The 27,942-nt window shown below is 41.5% G+C and overlaps 1 protein-coding gene across 1 annotated transcript; it reads right to left on the reverse strand.

Moving 5' to 3' along the window:
- Window positions 1–362: 362 nt before the first annotated feature.
- On the reverse strand, window positions 363–27,496 carry LOC311227106 (dynactin subunit 6-like). The gene is made up of 7 exons (XM_084312646.1): window positions 27,451–27,496; window positions 25,419–25,483; window positions 18,487–18,592; window positions 18,023–18,111; window positions 14,737–14,784; window positions 11,288–11,430; window positions 363–2,559 (listed from the first exon to the last, which is right to left on the reverse strand). Exons 1-7 carry the CDS (start codon window positions 27,486–27,488, stop codon window positions 2,461–2,463), a joined length of 588 nt encoding a protein of 195 aa, XP_084168772.1. The 5' UTR covers window positions 27,489–27,496; the 3' UTR covers window positions 363–2,460.
- Between the last annotated feature and the right edge of the window lie 446 nt (window positions 27,497–27,942).

Genomic DNA, 27,942 nt, shown 5'->3' on the forward strand with positions numbered 1-27,942 from the left:
TTTCTAGTTTTTGGATGCGTGTGCGATTATGTGCATAAATCAGCCGTTTCTTTTTGTGGTTACATTTAATACCAAATACACTTTATCTACATTCAAACCTTTATACTTTGTTCCTTAGTTTAGTACCTTTTGGATCATATACAGTAGTTAAGAGTCGTTGTCATTCTCCTGAGCTCAACGCCTGCTCTCTCTCCTTCCTACCTTCTAGAAACCGTCTAAAACCAAAAGGAGGTAACTGAATATCCAGGACCGAGGGCATACAATCATCTGCTCAACAGCGCCCCCTGGTGGATTCCACAACAAAAACACAGGAACACAAGCGCCACACCATGTGAAATCTGCACTCGTTAAACAAGTTTTGAAATGACCATTCTCTTTATTAACAGAGATCAAAAGGTGAAAGATTCAAAAGAATGGCATGATGATATACAGGAAAACAAAGACGTAGAGAATAAATAAAAACGAACGTGTAACGTCAGAACCGCAGGCCAGAGGCCTGGAAGACGCGAGAAGCCAGTGAGACGTCTGTAGTCCTGTGGTCTTTGAGGCAGAGTGAGGAAGGAAGTGAGGGCCGTAGTAGTGAGTGGACAAGCCTGAGCAGAGTGCCGTGAGGTTGGAGGTGAGGGGATGTTTACTGTGCAAGATGTGCTCCAAGCCCAATCACAGAAAGCTGTTAAGTCTGAAAATCTTGGTTTAGGATGATATTTAGGATTTTTTTCTTTAATATATTTAGGATTACAGAAACATGTTTCCTAACTGCATTTAGGAAAATAAATTGTATCTTCAGATAGGAGTTTAGCTATTAGAGAACCATCCTAACTGAATAATTTCCTTCCATAGACCCCATCCTGAATTCTACATAACCACTGTTGTTAGGTCTGTATGGCAGCCGTTGTCAAGGATACAGGCAGCCTCGTGTACATTCTAAAACACAGATACAGGCATGACAGGTCGAGTACAGAGTGAAGAATCTAGTTTACAGTTCTAGTCAGGATTTCTTTAAGTTAAGATAAGATACGAGGTCTGAGATGGGAGGATGTTATGTTAAGTTAAGATAAGATGCAACAAGATACAAGATACAAGAGTTTTATTATTATTATTATTTACAAGGTCTGAGATGGAGGATGTTAAGATAAGATACGAGGTCTGAGATGGGAGGATGTTATGTTAAGATAAGATATGTCTGAGATGGAGGATGTTAAGATAAGATATGTCTAAGATGGAGGATGTTAAGTTAAGATACAAGGTCTGAGATGGAGGATGTTAAGTTAAGATAAGATACGAGGTCTGAGATGGAGGATGTTAAGTTAAGATACAAGGTCTGAGATGGAGGATGTTAAGTTAAGATAAGATACGAGGTCTGAGATGGAGGATGTTAAGATAAGATACAAGGTCTGAGATGGAAGATGTTAAGTTAAGATAAGATATGATGTCTGAGATGGAGGATGTTAAGTTAAGATAAGATGTCTGAGATGGAGGATGTTATAAGATAAGATACAAGGTCTGAGATGGAGGATGTTAAGTTAAGATAAGATACAAGGTCTGAGATGGAGGATGTTAAGTTATGATAAGATACGAGGTCTGAGATGGAGGATGTTAAGTTAAGTTAAGATAAGATACAAGGTCTGAGATGGAGGATGTTAAGTTAAGATAAGATACAAGGTCTGAGATGGAGGATGTTAAGTTAAGATACAAGGTCTGAGATGGAGGATGTTAAGTTAAGATAAGATATGATGTCTGAGATGGAGGATGTTAAGTTAAGATAAGATACACGGTCTGCGATGTGAGGATGTTAACTTAAAGGAAAACTCCAACATTTTGGGAAATTAGCTTATTTGCCATCTACCCTGGAGTTAGACAAGAAGATACATACCCTTTTTCTTCTCTGTGCATGCAGTAGGAGTAGGAAGACGTTGGGAACTAGGCTAATGGAGGAATCTACTTCCAGTGACTGATGCTAAGCTAGGCTAACGGTGCACGTCTTCCTACTCCTACTGCATGCACAGAGAAGAAAAAGGTATGTATCTTAACACTCCAACATTTTGGGAACCCTGGAGTTAGACAAGAAGATACATACCCTTTTCTTCTCTGTGCATGCAGTAGGAGTAGGAAGACGTTTGGAACTAGGCTAATGGAGGAACCTACTTCCAGTGACTGACGCTAAGCTAGGCTAACGGTGCGTGTCTTCCTACTCCTACTGCATGCACAGAGAAGAAAACGGTATGCATCTTCTTGTCTAACTCCAGGGTAGGTGCCAAATAATCTAATTTCCCAAAATGTTGGAGTTTTCCTTTAAGTTAAGTTAAGGAGAATGGGACACAGCTGTGAGTTTAGGATTTGCTTCTGAAACAGGAAGATATTTGAAACTTAACTTAAGTTAGGACAAACGGTTAGGAAATGTTTTTTGTAATGAGGCGCCAGAGTGTGTCTGTGCAGATGCCTTGGGCGGCAGGGTCAGGGTCAGGGTCTGACAGGCGTGGCGGTCCCCTTGACGGTCTTCTTCAGGTGGTGATAGTTAGGAAGGATCTTCATGAGGAAGTCCAGCTGCAGCGTCTGAGGCTGAAAGAGACAGAGATCATCAACAGTTTACCAATCACATCCTTCCTTATTATTTTTTTTTATCCACTTTTTCTCCCATCCCAATTTCGTGTTTCCAATTATCCCCTCCCCTGTCTTGAACGTTGCTCGACTATGCCCCCCACTGGTCGGTTGTAGGGAGGATAGAAGCCTTGCATCACGTGTCCCCTCCGGTACACGAGGAGGCAGCCTGTCACATCTTTTCACCTGCCAGCGCGGACTCTCATTTGGCGAGGTGTAACGTGTGGGAGGCTCACACTACCCCCACTACTTCCTGTCTCTGCTGTGCAGGCGTCCCCCAACCGACCTGTAGGAGTCGCTGTCCACAACGTCCAAATCCCCACCCATCGACTTCCACCCGCTGACTCTGCCAATGAGTTAGTATGACGGCCGGCCCAAGCCGGAGGCAATGCTGACACCCGGATTCGAGACCGGAGTCTCTTGCATTGGTGACGAGCGCAATCTCCGCTGCGCCAACCAGCCGCCTACATCCTTCCTTATTCTTGAAGCGCAACCCTAATAATATATAATACACAAGCCCGATGATTTCATCCAGGATTCCAACACGTTCCATTTAAAAAGTCCCTACTTTTCGACTGCAGTTGAGGATCTTGTGGATTAGATTAGATTGTACTTTGTCATTATATTTGCATACAATGAGATTTGGGACTCAAACTTAAGGTGCAGTAATAAAATCACACAAGTAATAAAAGAGAAACATAAAATACTATACAGAAACATAAAATACTATACAAGAAACATTAAATACTATACAAGAAACAAAATACTATACAATAAGACAATGTTACAATACTGTACAATATACAAAATAGCAACAATATACAAAATAACAATACACAAATAACAATCACAGTGTAAGACGGTAGTGGGTGGGTATTGCACTGTGGGTATTGCTAGGATGTTGCACAGTGTGGGGTGAGGGGGGATGATCAATATATTGATTGATATATCAGATATATTGCAGATAGTGACAATATATCTGTCAATCAGGCTGTATCGCAGTACCAGGTTTAGTACAATACCAGTGTAAATGCTCCAAACCCTCTCTAACGCCTGGAAATTAAAGGCGCTGTAGACAACATTCAACCACTAGATGTCGCCTTACAGCACCAGCATGTCGTTTATCCATTCAGGTGCATTACAAGTGGGGAAATGGGAAGTAGGGAGGGGATACATGCACACAACATGTAGATAACTATATTAATTTTGGACCAGACTTTTTTTTTTATGATGATGAATTCATTAATCAATGCTCTTTGGGGGGGGGGGGGTATTACTCTATATAAAGATGTTATCTACAGCATCTTTAAGCTCATTTTTCACATTTCCCCTATCTGTGTAGGGAAACCCCGTTCATGACAATTAGTATTTCCTTCACACCTGACGTCTGATGAATACATTATCACACCAGATCTGATGAATACAGAATCACACCAGATCTGATGAATACAGAATCACCTGAGGTCTGATGAATACAGAATCACATGAGGTCTGATGAATACATAATCACACCAGGTCTGATGAATACAGAATCACAACAGATCAGATGAATATAGAATCACAACAGATCAGATGAATACAGAATCACACCAGATCATCAGGTCTGATGAATACAGAATCACACCAGATCTGATGAATACAGAATCACACCAGATCTGATGAATACAGAATCACACCAGGTCTGATGAATACAGAATCACATGAGGTCTGATGAATACAGAATCACATGAGGTCTGATACAGAAGAGACAGAATAGCACCAGGTCAGATACAGAACACTGAACTCTCCACACACAAGTACATATGAGCACACACATACACACACAACACACATGCTGCAATCGCTCACACACAAACGGTCACTTTAAAACAAAATGGAAAGGACACTTTAAAGGAACGAGAAAAATAATGGTCACTTTAAGGAAAGAACCGATGTGGTTCTTGTATAGTATAGTTTAGATATAACAAGTATAGCATAAGGATATAGAGTTAAAACTGTATATTGTATAGTAGTGTACATGGGACCCAGTGCCTTAAACCCGTAGCTAACAATCTCAGGAATTTAGCATGTCTATTTTATCATGCCCTTTTTATGTCTATTTTATTACCTGTTTTTTTATGTCTATTTTATTATTAGTATTATTGCACAATCGAAGCGGGCATTGGCCACCCGCATTTCACTGTATGCCCTGGCAGTGGCGATTTTACCACTGGGGCACCAGGGGCACGTGTCCCCCCTGAAATCTCAGGTGCCCCTGAGGCAGTAGCGGCTGGTACTATCTTCCATTGGTGGGTCGCAACTCGATGTTAGGTCGAGTTGAAAATGTAACGTAACGTTAATAAATGCTCTGGAGCAATCTCTCTCTCTGTCTCTCGGATCAATCCAATAAATAATTAACACATGTATATGTTGTCATTTTAAACAACTCACCATTCATTCATTCATACATTATGCATCAGCAGCAGCTAAATTAATGTTATAGTTCACAACACAGCAGCGCGTTTTGAAGTGCTATTATCATCTCAGCATTTCATAGCCGCATTTCTCGGAGACACAGAATTGTGAGAGAGAGAGAGCGAGAGAGAGCGAGAGGGAGAGGGAGAGAGAGAGGGAGAGAGAGAGAGAGAGCGAGAGAGAGCGAGAGAGAGAGGGAGAGAGAGCGAGCGAGAGAGAGCGAGCGATATCGCAAATCTACCTTGTTGATGTCCATTGTCCATGCATGTCCCTTGTTAGCCAACAAGTACTGTGTGAGCTAACAACAAATAGCTGCATCACAACACAACAGCATAAACTCACTTTGTTTAATTGAAATGTGGTCCTTCAGCCGGAGGGCTTGATAAAGTGTATAATCCGCTGTTGATGATATATATCCAGACCACTGTCCACTGTCCAGACTGCATCCGCCATATAGCTTGTTAGCCAAGTGTTAGCTCAAGCTGTTAGCACCACACAACACAAGTACTTTTCTTCGTCCATTTCCGCGTCGAACAGACTGCAAACTACCTGGCATTCTATCGCCATGCTCTAAGACAAACTCTAACCTTAACCAACTTTGAAAGAGTGCCTAAGCTTAACCGTCGAAAGAACTTGCAGTCACGCTCTAAGACAAATAGCTGCATCTCACAACAACACACCAACCTAGAATAAGCTAGAATTGGAACATATAAGCTAGAATTGGAACATAGAGAGTGGCGTCGGCCAATCAGAGAGCGTCTCCGCAAAATGTGGCTACGGAAAAAAAAACTGACGTCGGCCAATCAGAGAGCGTCTCCGCGAAATGCGGCTACGGAAATTCTTGACGGAAATTATATTGTGCATTGGAAACACAAACATACTTAAAATGAGTAAATATTATTCATTTTAAACATGTTTATATTATTTATAGGGCTATAAAACAAAAAACAAAACAAAAAATGTTTCTTCTTCTCTCATTTAACAGGTGGGTCGGCGCCCTAGCGCCCCCGGTGGCCAGCCGCCACTGCCCTGAGGTGCCACCCCACATTTTTATATAAAATAAAAATAAAAATGTATATAAAAAAATATAACCCTAACTAACCTTACTGTCATAGTCAAGTCAAGAGTCAAGTCAAGAGTTTTATTTGTCACGGCATACAAGTATACAATGAAATGCGGGTGGTCTTGCCCGCAACGATGTGCAATACAGTAGTACAACATATAATAGAATCCAATAAAACAACATTGTGCAATAAACAGGTAACATAGTAGGGCATATCGGTATTTGTACATAGTTATTTACAGAGCATGGAGGACATGCTAGGTCCTTTGGTAGTGCAATACACTGTTACTGTTGCTATACTATTTTTAAAGTGACCTTTCCTTTGTGGCCATAAGTGTGGGCGTGTGCAGCATGAGTGTGTGCTCAGTGTTCAGTGTTAAAGGCTCTGATGGCCTGGGGGAAGAAGCTGAGCCGAAGCCTCTCTGTCCTAGTAGCTGGGGTTCGCAGGCGTCTGCCTGACCTCAGCAGCTGGAACAGGCTGTTGTTGGGGTGGTGATGGTCTTTCATTATTCTGCAGGCTCTGGATTTGCACCTCTTGTTGTATAGAACCTGCAGGGGAGGTAGTGCAATACCCGTGGTACGCTCGGCTGAGCGCACCACTCTCTGTAGGGCCTTCTTGTCCTGTGCCGTGCTGTTTCCATACCAGGCAGTGATGTTTCCAGTCAGGATGCTGTCCTCTCCTATAATCCACGATGTCCTAATATACTAACCTACACTGTAGCACTCAACACTTTGATGAACATTGTTACTCAGCTGATAGTTGTGCCCTTCCTGATGACTTGTCGCTTTGGATAAAAGCGTCAGCTAAATTACTAAATGTATGTGCCCCCATTGTGCCCCTGCCCTAAATGACTAAATGTATGTGCCCCCATTGTGCCCCTTCCCTAAATGACTAAATGTATGTGCCCCCATTGTGCCCGTGCCCATATTGGCGCAAGCTGATGCAAATTTAAACCAGTCCGTAGCACTCTGGTTACAGTAGTTACACAGGGGACTATAATTTGTCGGCACGGAAGGAATAAAGGATACATAACCTCTCAAGTTCAATGTGGGTTCTTCTGAACCGGTCACAGCTGATGTCGAAATGATTAACAACCATTGTAGGTGTAGCCACGGAGCGCATTTTGACTGCTTCAAGAAGCAACCCTTGACAACTCCAGCGCTGATTGCAATTTGGAAGTGCAACGACGACAGACTAAGAAGCCGGGTGCACTGGAGATTCAGTCAGAACAACTTCAAGAAGACAAACTTACCTCACTGCTTTCATGTTCAACCCAGATTCGGCTCAAACAAGGGACTAAACACGTTTCGCAATTATGCCACATCAATGTGGAACACCCTACCCACAGCCGTAAAATAAATTGTATCCCACCTTCAAAACCGCTCTCAAAGAAAGACAAAGAGCACCTGGCCCCCGTAAATGTCTAAACCCCCCCTCCCACCCACCCCCTCCGAAATAATGTACAGTTTCCTCGCCCTCATATGTATATATTTTCTGTTAGGATCTCTATTTAACAGTACTGTATATTTGCATATCTTGTATGTCACAAATGTAACAGTACTGTATATCTATGTCATGATATATATCTGTATGTTGTCGTGTATGTCATAAATGTCATTATAAATTGAAAATGGGGGACCCTGATGTAAACAAGACGAAAGTCTTTCTCTGGTCTGCATCCCCTTAAAATTGTGTGTATTGAGCCGTACTGTATTGTACTCATTCTGCAATCTGTTAATAAAGTTTTCAATCAATCAATCAAAAAAGGTCAGAGCCGGACATCAAAGAGTCAATTATAGGTTGCTATACATGTCTGTATAGCAATATACAGAAGATATGTATATATGCCTCAAATTAATAATAATGCATAATGCTGGTTATTACAGAGCAGGGGACACAAACAGGCTGCTAGATAAGCTGGTCAGGAAGGCCAGTAGCATGGTTGGGGTAGAGCTGGACTCCCTAGCGAGGGTGGCGGAGAGGAGGAGCCTTGCTAAGCTCCAGGCCATCAGGGAAAACCCCTCCCACCCACTATACACAGACTTGGCTGACAGGAGGAGCATGTTCAGTGCCAGGCTCACACTACCTAAATGCAGCACTGAACGGCACAGGAAGTCCTTCATTCCAACAGCCATCAGACTATACAATGCATCACTGTGCCTCACTGCATCACTGAGCACAGAGTGACAGACAGAGTTACCATCTTCCTGGACTTACACCTACTGTAGACCTCAGTATATTTTTACTGTATTTATTTACTGTATATTGTATATATCTCTCCATTTATCAAACTCAGCCCGTGCTTGAGCATTAGCATCTGCAGCTAATGTATCAACATCCTGATCCTACTCTATCTCAGTGCAGCCTTTGACACAGTGTGTCACTCCATCCTCCTCCAAAGGCTGCACCAACTGGGTGTTGAGGGCACAGCACTTGGCTGGTTCTCCTCCTACCTCACAGACAGACACCAATTCATCTCCCTCTCCGGCCACACCTCCTCCCCCTCCCCAGTCACACAGGGGGTCCCCCAAGGCTCAGTCCTTGGCCCCCTGCTCTTCATCTGCTACATTCTCCCCCTTGGTCACATCATCCGTAAATACCACCTCAACTTCCACTGCTACGCTGACGACACCCAAATCTACATCAGTACACAATCCCCCCACAGCCCACCCCTCAGTCACATCGAATCCTGCATCACCGAACTCCAAACGTGGATGACTCACAACTTCCTCAAACTGAACAGTGACAAGACTGAACTTCTCATCATTGGCACCAAAACCACCCTCACCAGATCCGGACCCATCACACTCACCATCAACGACTCCACCATCACCCCCCCCCCCCCCCCCCCCCCTAGTCCGAAACCTCTGTGTCCTCCTTGACCCCACCCTCTCATTTGACCCCCACGTCCGTTCCATCGTAAAAATATCCTACTTTCACCTCCGCAACATCGCAAAAATCCGTCACTGCCTCTCCCCCCCTGCTGCTGAATCCCTCATTCACGCCTTCATCTCCTCCCGCCTGGACTACTGCAACTCCCTCCTCACTGGTATCACCTCCCGCTCCCTCCATAAACTGCAAATGGTCCAAAATTCAGCCGCCCGCCTCCTCACCAACACCCGGTCCCGCGAACACATCACTCCTGTCCTCCACTCCCTCCACTGGCTCCCGATCAAACACAGCATAAACTTTAAAACACTACTCCTCACCTTCAAAGCCCTCCACAGCCTGGCCCCCCCCTACCTGACTGATCTCCTTCTTCCCTACCGCCCCACTCGTTCCCTCCGGTCCTCCTCCACTGCTTCCCTCACTGTCCCGACATCCAAGCTTAAAAACTTTGGAGATCGGGCCTTCTCTCGTACTGCACCCCGACTCTGGAACTCCCTCCCCCAGTCCATCAGAGACTCCCCTACCCACCTTCAAAGCTCGCCTCAAAACCCACCTGTTCTCCCTTGCCTTCAACCCCCCCCACCCATAACCCCCCCCCCCCCCCTCCAACCTGATTGATGTCTGTCTCCAGTCTTTTTTGTGCTATCATGCTGTCTTCCCTGTTCCCCCCATGGTCTCATGTTCCTTTTGTTTTGTTTCTTTGTTGTTTCTTTGTTTTTGTTTCTTTGCTTTTGTTTTTTGTTTGTACTCTTGCTCCCGACTATTGTCAGCGACTTCGGGTTATTGAGAAGCGCTATATAAATTAAATGAATTATTATTATTATTATCTGTACCATTAGCATACCCCATAGTCCTTTAGCTTTTAGCAAGTGCTCCATCTGAAACTTCCAGTTGCCCAGTTCTCTGGTCCGCTCAGCCGGTCAATAAACAGTCATCCATTGTGAAATCCCACATTACTGTTCATCTCACACAAAACTCTGTGTAGCTTCTTAGCGTCGATCTGGGCCCATAACTTGTTGTATATTTACCAGAGCTTGTTGCACCATACTGTACAGCATTTACAAGCAGAGGTGGTATTTAGTGATAGTGCCATCCAGTGATAAAAGTACTACAAGAGAAAAGTCTGATCTGCTAATGAGTGGTAATTTATGTTAAATAAGTAAATAGTTGTCTGACAGCAGTGGAGGCAATACAATATTATGTATGTCCTTGCATTCATGCAAATACTTGAATCCCTTTCATGTCATGGGGCAACTTGATAATTGAGTGAGAAAACACTTGTTTAAAATACTTTGTTTGATTTGTAACCAGTTGTATAAATGTAAATAAGTACAGCACTGGTGGCAATACAATATTTGAAACGATGCATGTACCTTTCACTCACATGCAAATACTTGAATTAATATGAATGAATAATTTCATGCCATGGGGCAACTTGATAGTGATACAATTCATTTAGTTTATTATTAATTGAATTTATTGAGTGATAAAACACTTTAAAATACGTGTACAGCACTACAATGGCTGCTCTGCTTCTGGTCTCCAGTCCAGTGGCCTTGCTGGCTATTGGGCACTTAGACGAATGTTATTCTTAGAACAATAGACCCGTTACTGATATTGGGAGTTGTGCCTATAATTTACTATTTCGCTCTGACCTGGTGAATGACCTACAATGGCTAACATGTTTTAGGTTTGTTAATAGTAGACAGCCCTTGGGTGAACAATTATTGTTGTAATTAGGAATCTCTTTTGTAATGTCTATCAATATAATAAAAATTGTATTTGTTTTAATTTTATTTATTCTATTTGATCTCTATTGTCTTGTCATTATTGCAATACGTTTCTGTCCTGTGATGTCTTATGTATTATTAGTATTATTGTGTTGTTGTGTCTTTCATGTAAAAAAAAAATTAAAAAGAGACTTGTACAGCAGTGGTGCCAATAAAATATTTTCTATGAACCCCGATGGCTGAAGAGTTGTCTGATCTGCTATTGGTAAAATAATAACCTAATATACTTACCTTTATACCTTACCTGCTACACTTAGGCTACCTGTCTAGATAAACGCAACTTCCTTTATACTTACCGGTCATACGTAGCTATAAAAAAAAAAAAAAAAAAAAATCTTTACTTCCGTTTTTTTTGGTGCCCCCCCATACTAGCTCATGCCCCCCCCCCCCCCCCCCCCTTGTGCCCCCTTGTTTAAAAATTCCTAGAATCACCACTGTGCCCTGGTATGTATGTGACAAATAAACCTCTTGAATCTTGAAGACACAACACACCTGTGGCCTCTCACTCTGGATGCGTCTCATGCAGTTGGACCCGTAGATGACGGTGTTCTCCGCCAGAGCCTCACAGGTGTTCACCTGGCAACAGGCTCCCACGATGCACCCGCTGGTCAGGATCACGTTCTTCCCCAGGTCCGCTGAGAGGAGGAAGGAGGGGGAGCGGCGAGGTGTCAGTGACAAGACTCCACGCAGTTTGTCCTCCTAACCCAATAATACACGAGACCCTCTTCTTGGGACCAAGTAAGGTTTCGTTGATAATCCAATGTACAGTTACCCCTACCCGCCTACCCAACCACCCCCCCCCCCACCCACCTCCAATGTACAGTTCCCCCCCCCACCCCACCTACCCCCCACCTCCTCCAATGTACAGTTTCTTTGTCAAATGTATATACTTTTTTTTTTTTTTTTTACTCTTTGTATCACAAACAGTACTGTATTTGTAAATCTGGTATGTCATAAATGTATAGATGTAGCAGTACTGTCTATCTGTATGTCATGTATGTTATATATGTTATGATGAATTGAAAATGGGGGACCCTGATGTAAACAAGACGAAAGTCTTTCTCTGGTCTGCATCCCCTTAACACATCCTGCGCCATAAACGTCGTACAACGTGTTTCAAGGTCATGCTAATTCTGCCATTCCACGGCGTACAACGTTATTGAGATCATATTTAATTTTTTCGCCATGGTATTCATTATTCCCTCACGGAGCCTGGTCTGATACAGTGGGAGCTTGCACAACTCTGCAACGCTTCAATACTGCCGCCTGGTGGATGATCGGCAAGTTGCAACCGGAAATGGATGTACAGCGGCACGGTGGTGTAGTGGTTAAACACTGTCGCCTCACAGCAAGAAGGTCCAGGGTTCGATTCCCGCTTGGGGACCAGGTTTCCATGATGCCAGGTACCCAGGTGGGGTATCTCCCAGGCCTTTCTGTGTAGAGTTTGCATGTTCTCCCCGTGCTCGCAAGGGTTTCCCCACCGATAAGATAAACCCAATGGAAAAACATGCACAACAACAAGATCGCTAACGCTGTGGCGTCCTTGACGAAGACGGACAGGAGCAGTTGGATTGGTCCCCTGGCGCGGCTCACGTTGCGCCTGTCTGCTCCCGGCTGCCCTTGGGGGGGGAAGGACGACGGGATGGGTTAATCGCAGACGAATCGCATACATGCATCGCATGCATGCCGATTAATGACCTCTGAGCAGGTCCTAAATTATTATTATTATTATTATTATTATTATTATTATTATTATTATTATTATTATTATTATTATTATTATTATCTCTGGAGATCTCTGTGCATCTGGCAAATGCGTCCGCCACTCACATATTGTTGCGGGACTCTAGACACACGTCCGTGTGTAGCGATCGCTGCCATAATGCATTAATCGATATGATTTGGGCGTTTATTATGATTATACAAACCGGAAAAGGATCTAGGAGATCACGTAAAATAAGTGGGATCTTTTTCCTCCAGTCTCATCGGCGAACGGTAAGAGGACGCTGATGTCATTTTCAGCGTGAGTGTTTATTATTATTAATGCAAACTGCTCTGATCAATATATCACCCATACTACATAAAGCATTTACTGACGATCACGGAATTATAAACGACCCCCCCCCCCACCGTTCATCCACGCATGATCAGTCATAACGTTTAGGATCATGTACAGTTGAATTTTTTTATATAACGTGTATCGGCAACAAACGGCAGTTGATAATCTATATATATGCGTTTATGCCTTTACCTCACGTTCTAGGAATTACTGCAGAAAACGATAAAAACATATTTATATTCTAGACGGTATTTTCGTATGAATCTATGAATGAAAAAGTATAACGTTCCTATATCCTGAACGATAGATAATCGATGTTGAATGGGCCATAGTAATGTCAATTTAGCAATACAATTTAAAAAGTTATAGCCCTGCAAAGAAGGTGAACATCTCCATAGGCTTAGACTGGTGGCAGTGATCATACATTGATGGATAGAAGCGAATGTGTTAACACATTCCCTGCCATTGGTTATATCCATCAATATAGCCAGTCTGCCACCACTCTAAGCCTATGGAGATGTTCACCTTCTTTGCAGGGCTATAACTTTTTAAATTGTATTGCTAAATTGACATTACTATGGCCCATTCAACATCGATTATCTATCGTTCAGGATGTAGGAACGTTATACTTTTTCATTAAAACATTCATACAAAAATACCTTCTAGAATATAAGTATGTTTTTATCGTTTTTCTGCAGTAATTCCTAGAACGTGAGTTATAGGCCTAAACGCATATATAGATTATCGATTGCCGTTTATTCCCGATACACGCTATATTAAAAAATGTATATGATCCTATACATTATGCGTCATCATACACGGAGGAAAGGGGGGGGGGGGTCTTTATAATTCTGTGATCGTCAGTAAATGCTTTATGTAGTATGGGTGATATATTGATCAGATCGGTTTGCAGTGAAATGAATAAACAATTGGGCTGAAAATGACATTAGCGTCCTCTTACCATTCGCCAATGAGACTGGCGGTGAAAGATCCCAGGTATAGGACGTCGATCGCCTAGGTCCATTTCCGGTTTGTATGTCGCAATAAACGCCGAAATCATATCGATTATTAAGTTTATAAAGTGATCCATATGAACATAGTGTTTGTCAGGAGTCCCGTAACGAGATGTGACTGCCGGAGGACTTTCATCGATGCACTCATGGCACTTCCTGTTGTTCGAGTGTAACTCGCCCGACCATCCACCAGGCGGCGGTAATGAGCAGTCGTTGTATTGAGCCGTAGGGTCCAGCTGCAGCGCCGGAGGTGTATATATGAATTATGAATGCCATGGCGAAAAAATGAAATATTGATCTCAATATCGCTGTACAGCGTGGTGTGGCAGACAACGCATGGCGGGCAATAACGCTGTACAGCGTGAACGGCGGTGGATGCGTTAACAATTGTGTATATTGAGCTGTACTGTATTGTACCCATTCTGCAATCTGTTAATAACATTTTCAATCAATCAATAACCCTTTCACTGCCACGGCAAAGGGTTAACCCTTTCACAACCACACTACAGAAGGTTAACCATTTCACTACCACACTACAGACGGTTAACCGATGTAGATACTATATCTATATCAGTACATATCCCTAACCTACTCTTAATAGTTACGCTGCTGGCCAGTATGACTTACTACCATAGTGTCTTTAAACCTGTATCACTGTACATATTAATACTACACACATCTGATTAGCACTAATATTCACTAGTACTAATTTATATATTTTACACCCAGTTTAAATCACCTGTACATTGTATATTACTATTGCACTTTACTGTTACATATGAACTCTGGTTGGATGCCAAACTTCTGGTATGATGGCAAATCTAATCAAATCTAAATCTAATCCAATACCATGAAATATCCTACAGTACCTTTGGACTCAATCACGTTGTTGTCTCCGATCTTCAAAGCCTGAGAGACTAAAGCAGTGACATTAAGGATTTAAAACCCCATAGTCAAGAGTAACAATTCTCAATTAATCACATGACATGGTAAATGTATGTAGAAAGCCCCCCCCCCCCAAAAACTGTCATTATTGTAGACTATCCCACACTGTTGTCTTAAAGATAAAATAACATATTCCTTTATTGATCCCGTTACAACCCCAGTATGTCAAGGGGAAGGGGTGAAAGTCGTAAAGGATGGTTGTGTTGTAATTTGTGATAAATGAGCCAAAGGAAAAATAAAGCAATGCCTACAACAAGTTTAGGTAAAAAAAAGTTATATATTGTATATATACAGTGTATACAAACAAAAACACGTAAACTTATATACAATGAAAATGGTGGAGTTGAGACACACAACCAAGGGGAAAGGGGGAAAGGGAAAAGGAGCTTGAATGATGCCAAAGGAATGAACAAAACACAACTAACTCAGCAAGGAATATCTTGTCTACCTACACACAAACACAAAGGTCAAATAAAAACTACTCCTCACTACCTAACCAAACATATGTCCAAAACATACAATGAATGGCATCACTCCTTACCTAGTGTGTCTAGACACAAATACGTGTAGCACCAAATGTGTTGGGCCCCTTACCTGCTCCAATTCCCAACACACACACACACTTTTACCGAGTTGGCTAAGTAAGTCACATAAACATTTAGCCAACAGCAACATAGACAAAAGGAAGGGCAAGGGGAAGAAACAGGAAGCGCCACATGGTTTTTAAAACAAGAAGAGGGCTTCTGATTGGTCAACTGGTGATTCGATTGATGGCTGGGTAGGGCTGGGCGATATGGCCTAAAAATCAAATCTCAGATTTTTTCACACCACATCCAATTTACGATTTTTATCGATTTTTTTCTCTTAAAAACTAGAAACGCCAAGAAAATCATTCAAATAAGCTTTGTTTTTATTTGACACAAAGATTATCAAACCAAGATGAAATTCCCTATTGGGATTGAAGTGCAAACCTAACTTTCACCAATCTTAAAAAAAAAAATAAAAAAAATATATATATATATATATATACAGTATATATATAAGTTACTCTTGATCAAACAAAGATGAATGTCCCTATTGGGATTAATAGTGCAATAACTTGCTTTTTCACCAAACTTAACTTAAAACAAATAAAAGGTGCCTCTTGATCATCAAACAAGAATGAACTTCCCTATTGGGATTAATAAAGTGCAAATCTAACTTTCACCAAACATCACTTTTTGTAAAATAAAATGTGACTATAAAAAAAAGAAAGATTTTTTTTTTTTTTTTTTTTTAATCTATTTTCATTAGACTTAGAGGAACTTGTGTATTCAATATCGCAAAGGAAAAGACAAATATAAAAAGTCGATGTATATGTGTTAAAGGGGCAAAACTATGGAATAACTTGTAACAGAGCGGCTTTAACCTGCCTGGTACAAGTGCACCTGTCCCTTTATGGCTGTCAATTTCGGATGCGCGCATACGGGCTCTGATAGCGGATAAGAGGAGAGATGTCAGACGGTGGTGGGTTGGCTTTGTGAGACGTGAGAAGTGAGAGGAGTCATGACGCGGAAGTGAGAGCGGCGAGTTTGAATGTTGTTTCACTGAAGGAAGACGTGCAGCCGATATAAAGAGCAAGGAGAACGTGAACCGTAGTTAGATAACGTTGAAAACGCGCAAGTAAACATTACCTGACACGGGATGGATGACCAACGTGGATAGTCCGGACGTCTACGACCTGATCACCTTCACCAAACGCGAACTTCGGTGCGGTAGGGTACACGCTGCACTGTGTTTGTTTTGCTCCTGTTCCGAGGCTGTGACGGAAGGGTCTCCGACTCAAACATTCCCCTCTCCAAGCTTCCTAACGACGGCGACGCATAGCCCAGGCCAAACGCGCCTCTATATCTCTCTCTGCAACCTCCAGCCCCAAGCCAAACATCTATCTCTCTAACCCCTCCAGCCCAAGCCAAACATATCTCTCTCTACCCCCTCCAGCCCCAAGCCAAACATCTCTCTCTCTCCCTCTGCAACCTCCAGCCCCAAGTCCAACGCCCCTCTCTTCCCCCTGCTCTCGCAACACACACACACACACACACACACACACACACACACACACACACACACACACACACACACACACACACACACACACACACACACACACACACACACACACACACACACACACACACACACACACACACACACACACACACACACACACACACACACACACACACACACACACACACACACACACACACACACACACACACACACACTTTCTTTAGAGACTTTCTATTTTTTTCATTCATTCGCTCAGTTGCGTTGCGGTCATCACAAACTCTTGAAAGTTGGAACTATTGGCAAACGCCTATACCTGTTCACAAAATGAACTGAACTGAGTGAACGGACTGGTTTATGGGAGTTTAATCACAGGCTGGTCTGAAAATGAATTGTTTTGTGTTCTAAAATGTTTGCTTATGATTTTGACTTTAATCCAATACATGGACATTTTGACTCTGAATTGAGCATGACTCCTGAGTGTTTCTTTGTTAGCAAACTAACCTAGTATTTAGCTTGGCCATTAGTCCAGGCCTACTATTAATCAAATTATTATATTATTTGTCTATTATGTGGTACAGTCTTATGCCGGAGCTATAGGCCTAATTAATCAAATCAAAAAGGTAATTTTATCTTCATTGGCAGGGTTTGGACCTGTCTGGCGCCCAACGGTAAATGTTATAGGCACTATAAGTGGACACCGCTACAAACTTTGACAAAGAAGTAAAAATGTGTGTTCGCTACATACTTTTAAGAAATTACTCAAATATAAGGTGATACATAAATATAAAACCTCATTATTATCCTAATTATATTTAATCTATAACATAACTGTATTCAAATAGTGACAAAGGGAAAAAGAAAAACATATATAAAGAAAATAAAAAACAAATAAATGTGTATACGTTTTGTACATAAAACTATGAAACGTTTGTAACCTTTGCTAAATGATATACTGAATTATGTTTCTTTTTTGTATTTTTGTGTGTAATTTATGTAATGTAAAAGGGGTAGGCAATTATAAGCCTCTGCTTCAGCCTACACCTTTTCGGTCATTTTATTTCTTTTCGTTTAAGTTCTATTACTATACTTAAAATATTTAAATAAAAACCAATATATAAAAAAGAAAATTATAATAAAAAATAATAATAAAAAGGATACCACATCCAACTTCAAAGACATTGTTGGTACCAATTGTCATGGTCTTTGGTTCCACTCCCTCTGCGTCAGGCATGATGTTTTCTGGGTAACTACAGATAAAGCAAATGAAGTCTGGGTTTTCAACACTACAAACAGCTATCCATTCGTATGTAGATCTACATAATAAGAGACAAGAGTGGGTCAGGTGATACAGTGGTAGAATTAAATGGGGGTAAAATGATGAACTCCAGTCAATGTCCTCCTCAGTAATGCCAATAAATCATAAAGAAAATCATAATAGCATTAATTGTGTTATTTCTTCAAAATACCATATTTTCATGTAACTACCGTCAGTCTGAGATATACTGTAATAACATATACAAGGTAATTCAATCAGCTTAAAAAGATAGGTAAACTGTATTTCACAAATACAAGGTGGCTAAACGGAGTTTAGGTGACCATGGATGTATTATGATGAACTGTACCTGTTGATTATAAGAGCCTGCTCCTCGATCAGGTTACCTTCCCCAATAACAATAGGACCTGCTTCTGCGATGATTCGTGCTTTAGGATGGACGACTGTCCTGGCACCTGCCACGTGGGAAGAAGATCGTTAATAGACCTGTTCGATGTTTACAAACATACCGTGTTCGAGCCAATCAGCAATACCAACTGACTCGAGTCACGTGACTAAGTTGCCCCGGACCTGCGCGAGCTGCTGCGCTAAAAGAATACGACGGGGCTCTATAGAGAAACCATGACACTCCCCTGACTAAAAGTAGTTTCAAACGAAAACGGCTGGATGTCATTTAGCCAAATCAGCATGGCTGTGAGTCTGTGAGTCTTCCACCTTTTACACATCTAGGCTTGGGCGGTATGACGGTATTACGGTATACCAGGGTATTTAGAAATCCCGACGGTATTGAAAATCAATACCGTCAAAATCACAGATGCGTTTCAGTTTCTATTACACTGAAACTGAGTTTTTACAGGGACGGCATTGGTTGTAGTGCACACACAGCACGCGCCAGCAGAGGGCGAGACCAGTCCTCACTAGTGGAGCGAGCACACGCAGAGCTGGTTGTCTACACACAGGAGGACTCAATCGATAGGGGAAAACCCGCTTCAGTGGTGGAAATTAAATAAGACACGCTTACCGTTGCTGGTGCTGCGGGCTAACTGGCTACCATTCTGAGAGCTAACGTTACTAGCACTAGGATGCTGCAGGCTTCTGGCTACCGTTCTGAGAGCTAACGTTATTAGTACTAGGATGCTGCAGGCTTCTGGCTACCGTTCTGAGAGCTAACGATAGTAGCACTAGGATGCTGCAGGCTTCTGGCTACCGTTCTGAGAGCTAACGATAGTAGCACTAGGATGCTGCGGGCTTCTGGCTACCGTTCTGAGAGCTAACGATAGTAGCACTAGGATGCTGCAGGCTTCTGGCTACCGTTCTGAGAGCTAACGATAGTAGCACTAGGATGCTGCGGGCTAACTGGCTACCGTTCTGACAGCTAACGTTACTAGCACTAGGATGCTGCAGGCTTCTGGCTACCGTTCTGAGAGCTAACAATAGTAGCACTAGGATGCTGCGGGCTTCTGGCTACCGTTCTGAGAGCTAACGATAGTAGCACTAGGATGCTGCGGGCTTCTGGCTACCGTTCTGAGAGCTAACGATAGTAGCACTAGGATGCTGCGGGCTTCTGGCTACCCTTCTGAGAGCTAACGATAGTAGCACTAGGATGCTGCGGACTTCTGGCTACCGTTCTGAGAGCTAACGTTAGTAGTACTAGGGTGCTGCGGGCTAACTGGCCATCGTTCCGTGATATGTTTACTTGGTAACACGGGCTGCCCCCCCCCCCGCTGATGGAAATTAAAGTCATACCATCATATACCGTATACCGGGGTATTATGTCAGCAAGGTATGGTAAAAAATGATACCGCCCAAGCCTTTGGCATGGATTGATTGTTTAGATCGCTAGCATGGCTAATAAATGCAAATATATTGTATTCCGCCCTGTTGTTCTGACCAGGATTACGTTCCTCCTACGCTCGCACACAGAGTCTGACGTATACAGCAAACACGTCTATTCCAGCACAGTTTGTAACATGTCAGGCTGTGTGACGTTTACTTGTCAGCATGAAAATAACTGCACTAGGATAGCTTAGCAAGTAACTAATCAGACATTGACGCTTTTGGGATTTGGTAGGTACATACCCATTTATTATTAAAAAAATAATACAAGGTTATGCCTATGACCATACGATGACTTGTCATACAGCTTTATATTAATTCAATGTACATAGATCAAATATTAGTTTCACAGACACTAAGCCACATCATAATTAGGGATGCACGATATTGCTTTTTTGACACAGATACCGATAACTTTATGCTCCTCAAGCCGATAACCGATATCGATAACCGATATTTATTGTATTACAATTTTTTTTTCAACATGAAACAAAACATATCACAATACAATAATAATACATAAAAAGACTTCCCAGGACAACTTAACACCAACTTAAATGTGACCTAACCAGACAACAGAAACAAAAGCCAAGACAATCCGTCAACAGCTTGTGGTGCATCCAACCTAAGACGCTCGAAGCTTTTTGTTCTTCTTTTTTCAAAGCGGAGCCTTGAAAAAGAGGCTTTGAGTGGACACATCACCACCTCACATCACCACCACAACAGCGGGTCACCTGCGGCATCACCACCGCCACGGTGTTGGGGGCCCGCAACGACGGCGCGAGCACGCTTGTACCTATTGACGAGTCGTTTGCTAAATTAAAGAAGTTTGACAGAAATGACCCAAGGGCTCAAGCCGCTAGCTTTTAAGCAGTCCTTGGTGGTGCAAATTAACCTGGCTACTACGGAGCAATAAGTGACTGCGTATTCAACCAAGGGTTGCATCACAGCCACGAAAGGGCTCCTCGCGTCGTTGTGGGCTTCTAAGTTAACACAATAACACACCGTCGTGGAGGTGGTGATGCCGCAGATGATCCGTCGGGCTGGATGTATTGCAAGTTGTTGCCCTTTTCCCTCCTTGTGGAACTTCTGCATTGCATTTATTACAAATAGCAAGCAAACTTTTTCCTCTGAAAATCCGAGTACCGACGCGGCCATCTTTGTTGTTAAAACGTCCGCGCTGCTTCCAGAAACTTGCGTGGCTACGTCACAGCCAAGAAAGGGAGCGCTGGATTTGTGTAAAACGCCCTGTTCCTAAACCACACGCCGTCAGTCGTACCACAGTACTGACACAACGGGAGGAGCCTACAGTCAAAACTCAAAACAAACGCACTTCATTCCAATTCAACCACACCGCATTTTTTTTTACCAAAAAATATATTATATTATCGGAGCTATTAATAACGTTATCGGGTTTATCGGGATGACGTCATAATTGCTGATATCGGCCCGATAATTATCGGCCTGATAATTATCGTGCATCCCCAGGGACCGAAACTAAAGCCCGCCGCCCGCCAGGGGCGGTCTGTTTTTACCTTTGGCGCATGACACTTAGAGGGCTGCCCGCCGTGTGGCGTGTAGACGTGTAGTTCATAAGCAGGCCCCTAAAAATATTTGTATGCGAACGGTAAAAATCAATTACGCGCACGCTGTGCGAATACAGATTATAGCCTCTCTCGTCTTTTTTTTCCTCCGCTGCGAGATCGTTCAAAAACTACAAGTCCCACATTGCACTCAAGCCAACGGTCCAATCACAGTAGAGTGAAGTGACTGGTTTCATGGGAAATAAAGCAAATGACCAATCGGAAGCTCTCATTTTTCTTGTTTACTTCCTGAAACTCCGCGATCAGGGCTCTCGTTTTCCGAGACACCAACTTATTATAGTCTCTCTTACCAATAGCAATAGATTTTAGAACACCTAGATTTATCGATAGCAATAGTAATATAACGTTAATGCAACAAAACGAATGCCTTGCTTTGTTAATCATAACGTTGATGCAGTAGCGTATGTCGGTGTGTTGGCTGTAACCGACATGACAATAACATAACGTGTACACATTAAAATTGCGATAATCTATTCTAACATTTTCAAATCGATGCAGTTGAATTTCCCCCTTAGGATCGATGCATTGTTACACCCCTACACCAAAGTCACTGGCCCACTGTGTATCTGTGTGTATAATAACTTGGCTAGCGTTATCAACGGCAGAGGTGGGCAATGGGTCCAGCTGCAGCACCGGAGTGCAAGCGATGTGATGTAATTGGCAGACTCGACTGTCAATCAATGGTCTACCTGACACGCAAACTCAAACAATGTTTCTGTACTGGAGGTGTGATTGATTGATTGATTGAAAACTTTATTAACAGATTGCAGAATGGGTACAATACAGTACAGCTCAATACACACAATTGTTAAGGGGATGCAGACCAGAGAAAGACTTTCGTCTTGTTTACATCAGGGTCCCCCATTTCAATTAATCAGGAAAGTGTACAGTAGGAAAGTGTACAGTATTTCAATAGGCAACCCGGAAAGGATTATTTTTCTAGAAGAGCAACACAGCCAAAACAGACAGTGGAGCTGTTTGCAGATAGCAAGCATTTTGACTTATTGCGTGGTGGTGATGTCTCGCAGATAATACAACTACAAATATGATTATATAATATATATTTTATTTAAAAAAAATTGTATATATAAAATATATATTGGCAGGTAAGAAATATGCTTGGCGGGTAGACTCTTCCCATCTACCCGCCACTGGCCGGTGAGTCAAAAAGTTAATTTCGCTCCCTGTGCATCCCTAATCATAATGCCACAGTGATTCATCATAATGAATCACATTCACTACCCACCTTCAAAACCGCTCTTAAAGAGCACCTACGGGAGGCTGCAATTCTAAACTGGCCCCCATAAATGTACAAACCGCCCCTCCCACCCCCTCCTAATGTACAGTTTCCTCCCCCTCGTATGTATATATTATCTGTTAGGATCTCTGTTTAACAGTACTGTATTTGCATATCTTGTATGTCACAAATGTAACAGTACTGTATACCTGTATGTCATGTATTGTCATAAATGTCATGATATATATCTGTATGTCCCCCGTAAATGTCCAAACTCCCCCCCCCCCCCCCCACCACCTCCTAATGTACAGTTTCCTCCCCCTCGTATGTATATAGTTTCTGTTAGGATCTGTGTATGTCATGTATGTCAGAAATGTCATGATATAATCTGTATGTTGCGTATGTCAGAAATGTCATTATGAATTGAAAATGGGGGACCCTGATGTAAACAAGACGAAAGTCTTTCTCTGGTCTGCATCCCCTTAACAATTGTGTGTATTGAGCCGTACTGTATTGTAGTTGTACCCATTCTGTAATATGTTATTAAAGTTTTCAATCAATCAATTCAATCAATCGTTACTAAGAGAACTAGACAAGTTAACGCTGTACTGGACGGCAGACTCTGGCAGGAGCACTCATTCAAGGGTACGACTATGCTTGCACCTCATGGTACCAAAGCACCTCAAAGGCGCTAAAATCAAGATTACAAACATCACAAAACAAACTGGTCAGACTACTACTTGACCTTACTCCTAAAACCCACCTCACCCCTGCCCACTTTGACTACCTAGGATGGCTTAGAGTCGACGACAGAGTACATCAACTTGCAATGGGCCTGATCTACAAAATACACTACACCACTCAGGTACCCATGTACATGTCGAAATACTTCCCAAAGGTCAGTGAATACCATGCCCACAACATCATGTGCAACCCAGATTCGGCACAAACACGTTTCGCAACTATGCCACAACAATGTGGAACACCCTACCCACAGCTGTAAAAAAAAATTGAATCCCTACCCACATTCAAAACCGCTCTTAATGAGCACCTACGGGAGACTGCAATTCTAAACTGGCCACCGTAAATGTCCAACCCCCCCCCCAACCCCTCCTAATAGACAGTCTCCTCCCCACCGTATTTTCTCCCACCCACCCACCCCCTCCTAATGTACAGTCTCCTCCCCATCATATGTATATATTTTCTGTTAGGATATCTGGGTAACAGTACTGTATATTTGCATATCGTATGTCACAAATGTAACAGTACTATATACCTGGCTGTATGTCATGTATGTCCCTATGTCATAAATGTCATGATGTCATGTATGTTGTGTATGTCATAAATGTCACTATGAATTGAAAATGGGGGACCCTGATGTAAACAAGACAAATGTCTTTCTCTGGTCTGCATCCCCTTAACACTTTGAATGCCCATCACGAGATATCTCGGGTTATCAGCCCGCCCCCTGAATGCCCATCACGAGAATTCTCGTGATTATTTTTTTATTAGCGATCTGAATTCATATTTCATCAACCGAGTCTACCGTTGGTACAGCAGCCCCACCAGGCGCTCAGATGTGAAAAAAGTGCCCCCTATCGTCTCCCAGATGGTAATGCACCCTTTTGGATTGGACTCAATGAAAATGGACGAGAAAAAAAACCTCCGGAATCCACATTTTACTTCTCACGCATGTAACCGGAGCCGATCAGATTCATTGTGGACCCTCAGCACAGCGTGTAATATGTGTTTTACAGTATACGCGTTGGATCAATAAAAGGATTGATTTTTGGAATGGCGATCAGGAATTGGAATAATCCATTTGGATACCATCTGATCTCAGGTAAGGAATCTATTTTACCAGTCTTAGGATAATCAGACCTGTTTTCACGGAGATATAAGCTTTTCCCCTATATGTGATATGGCTGTTTGACTGTGCGAGCAATCAGGAACTAAGATAATCGATTTTCAGCTCGTGGCACCAGCGTGCATACGTACACATATACTATCGATAATCTAGCGTTTATTTGAAAACGATTCATAAATAGGCCGAAAAATGACAACGTTCTAGAATATTACAGTACAGGGCGTTTATCACGGATTCTTTGTTTCCCCCTTGAAAACGAGGGCTTTTCAAAATGCTATAAAACGGAAATGAACCGATAAAAAAACAATCCGCTTCGACAATGTTGACTGGAAAATGAGTCATTGATAAGCGACGGGCAGATTAGACACATAGCCATAATTTAAAACATAGATTAGGCGATATTAATGCTAACATTGAAGTGGGTGGTGGGCATTCAAGCACTAAATGTGCGGCCCCTGCTGGGCACTGAAAGTGTTAACAATTGTGTGTATTGAGCCGTACTGTATTGTACCCATTCTGCAATCTGTTAAATAAAGTTTTCATTCATTCATTCATTCAGGTGGACATTAAGTGAAGAGTCACTGGCTCGAGTTAAATCAAATTTAACCACTTAGTGACTAAACATTAGCCACTTAGTGACTAAACATGGCACTGCAACTAAATAATAACACAGAAATAGAATAGGCACATTTGTGTTATAAATTGGGTAAATGATCAAACTAAAAGCAGCATCTTACCAATGGTCACATCTCCTCTGATTTCACTTTCAACACATACAACAGCTCCAGCTGCGACTTTAGCACTGCGAGGACAAGACAACACAGAGCACATAATGCACTACAGCCACGTCAACAGTGAGAACTAGCTAATCTGATTAGATTACATTAGATTCAAATGTATTGTCATCATACAGCACAAGTACAGTACAATGCAAATAAGTTTGGCATCCAACCAGAGTGCAAATGTAACAGTAAAGTGAAATAGTATTATACAATGTACAGGTGATTAAACTGCATATCAAATATATAAATTAGTACTACTGAGTAATAGTGCTAATCAGATGTATCTACAGAGTTGTAGTAATACGTACAGTGATACAGGTATACAGACACTATGGTAGTAAGTCATACTGGCCAGCAGTGTAACTAGTACAAGTAGGTAAGAGATATGTACAGATATAAATATAGTAACTAGTAGGAGTAGGTAAGGGATATATACAGATATAAATATAGTAACTATTAAGTGTAGGTAAGAGATATGTACAGATATAGATATAGTAACTAGTAAGTGTAGGTAAGAGATATGTACAGATATAAATATAGTAACTAGTAAGAGTAGGTAACTTGGGATATGTACAGATATAGATATAGTAACTAGTAAGAGTAGGTAAGGGATATGTACAGATATAGATATAGTAACTAGTAAGAGTAGAAAGGGATATGTATGTACAGATATAGATATAACTAGTAAGAGTAGGTAAGGGATATATTATGTATAGATATAGTAACTAGTAAGAGTAGGTAAGAGATATGTATAGATATAGATATAGTAACTAGTAAGAGTAGGTAAGGGATATGTATAGATATAGATATAGTAACTAGTAAGAGTAGGTAAGGGATATGTATAGATATAGATATAGTAACTAGTAAGAGTAGGTAAGGGATATGTACAGATATAGTAACTAGTAAGAGTAGGTAAGGGATATGTACATATATAGATAAAGTAACTAGTAAGAGTAGGTAAGGGATATACACAGATATAGTAACTAGTAAGAGTAGAAAGGGATATGTACAGATATAGATATAGTAACTAGTAAGAGTAGGTAAGAGATATGTACAGATATAGATATAGTAACTAGTACTGGGTAAGGGTCCGGATATATTATGTATAGATATAGTAACTAGTAAGAGTAGGTAAGAGATATGTACAGATATAGATATAGTAACTAGTAAGAGTAGGTAAGGGATATGTATAGATATAGATATAGTAACTAGTAAGGGATATGTACAGATATAGATATAGTAACTAGTAGGAGTAGGTAAGGGATATGTAGATATAGATATAGTAACTAGTAAGAGTAGGTAAGGGATATGTACAGATATAGATATAGTAACTAGTAAGAGTAGGTCAGGGATATGTATAGATATAGATATAGTAACTAGTAAGAGTAGGTAAGGGATATGTACAGATATAGATATAGTAACTAGTAAGAGTAGGTAAGGGATATGTACAGATATAGATATAGTAACTAGTAAGAGTAGGTAAGGGATATGTAGATATAGATATAGTAACTAGTAAGAGTAGGTAAGGGATATGTACAGATATAGATATAGTAACTAGTAGGAGTAGGGATATGTAGATATAGATATAGTAACTAGTAAGAGTAGGTAAGGGATATGTACAGATATAGATATAGTAACTAGTAAGAGTAGGTAAGGGATATGTACAGATATAGATATAGTAACTAGTAAGAGTAGGTAAGGGATATGTACAGATATAGATATAGTAACTAGTAAGAGTAGGTAAGAGATATGTACAGATCATATAGATATAGTAACTAGTAAGAGTAGGTAAGGGATATACACAGATATAGTCTACAGATATGTAACAACAAGGTGTGTCTAGTGTTTCTATCACCAGTGATGCAGCAGTGTTTAAAACCAGATTTATTTATTTGTTTAGCTTTTGATTTAATCTTAACATGTAAATAGCTGTAAATAGATGTCAGAACATAACGTTAGCTAATAAAGCGAGGAGGTTAAATGTTACCTTTTCTGCACCGTCGTTAGCTTGATGACGTCCGCCATTCTCACAATGATTGATCTATTATTAGCAATTGATTAGTATTCCTGGTGGGGATGAAGAAGCTAACGATCGATGGCTCACGGTTGACTGTTCTTGTCTGGAAATACCGTGTTGACGCTCTGCTGCCCTCTACTGGACATGTTGTGTATTGCAGAAAATAACAGCATTCTCCTTTTATTATTATACTTATTTTATATTAATATGACTAAGTAGTTATATAGGCTATTATTGTTGGATATTTGGCAATTATTCTTAATTTAAACAACAATATTATTCTGCAATAGCCTACATGTAGGGTATAGACCTGTCACTTGCATGGATAATTCCGGGTGATAATGCCAATTTAGCTACTATTCTCAAATTAATACAATTGTCAATCTTTGTAGACATTACAACTTCATGTCTCCTGTATTGCAGTGCTCCCATTTCTCCTACAGAGTGCAACCTTTACCACTA

Source organism: Notolepis coatsorum, assembly GCF_963971535.1.
Source record: "Notolepis coatsorum genome assembly, chromosome: 4".
Classification (NCBI taxonomy): domain Eukaryota; kingdom Metazoa; phylum Chordata; class Actinopteri; order Aulopiformes; family Paralepididae; genus Notolepis; species Notolepis coatsorum.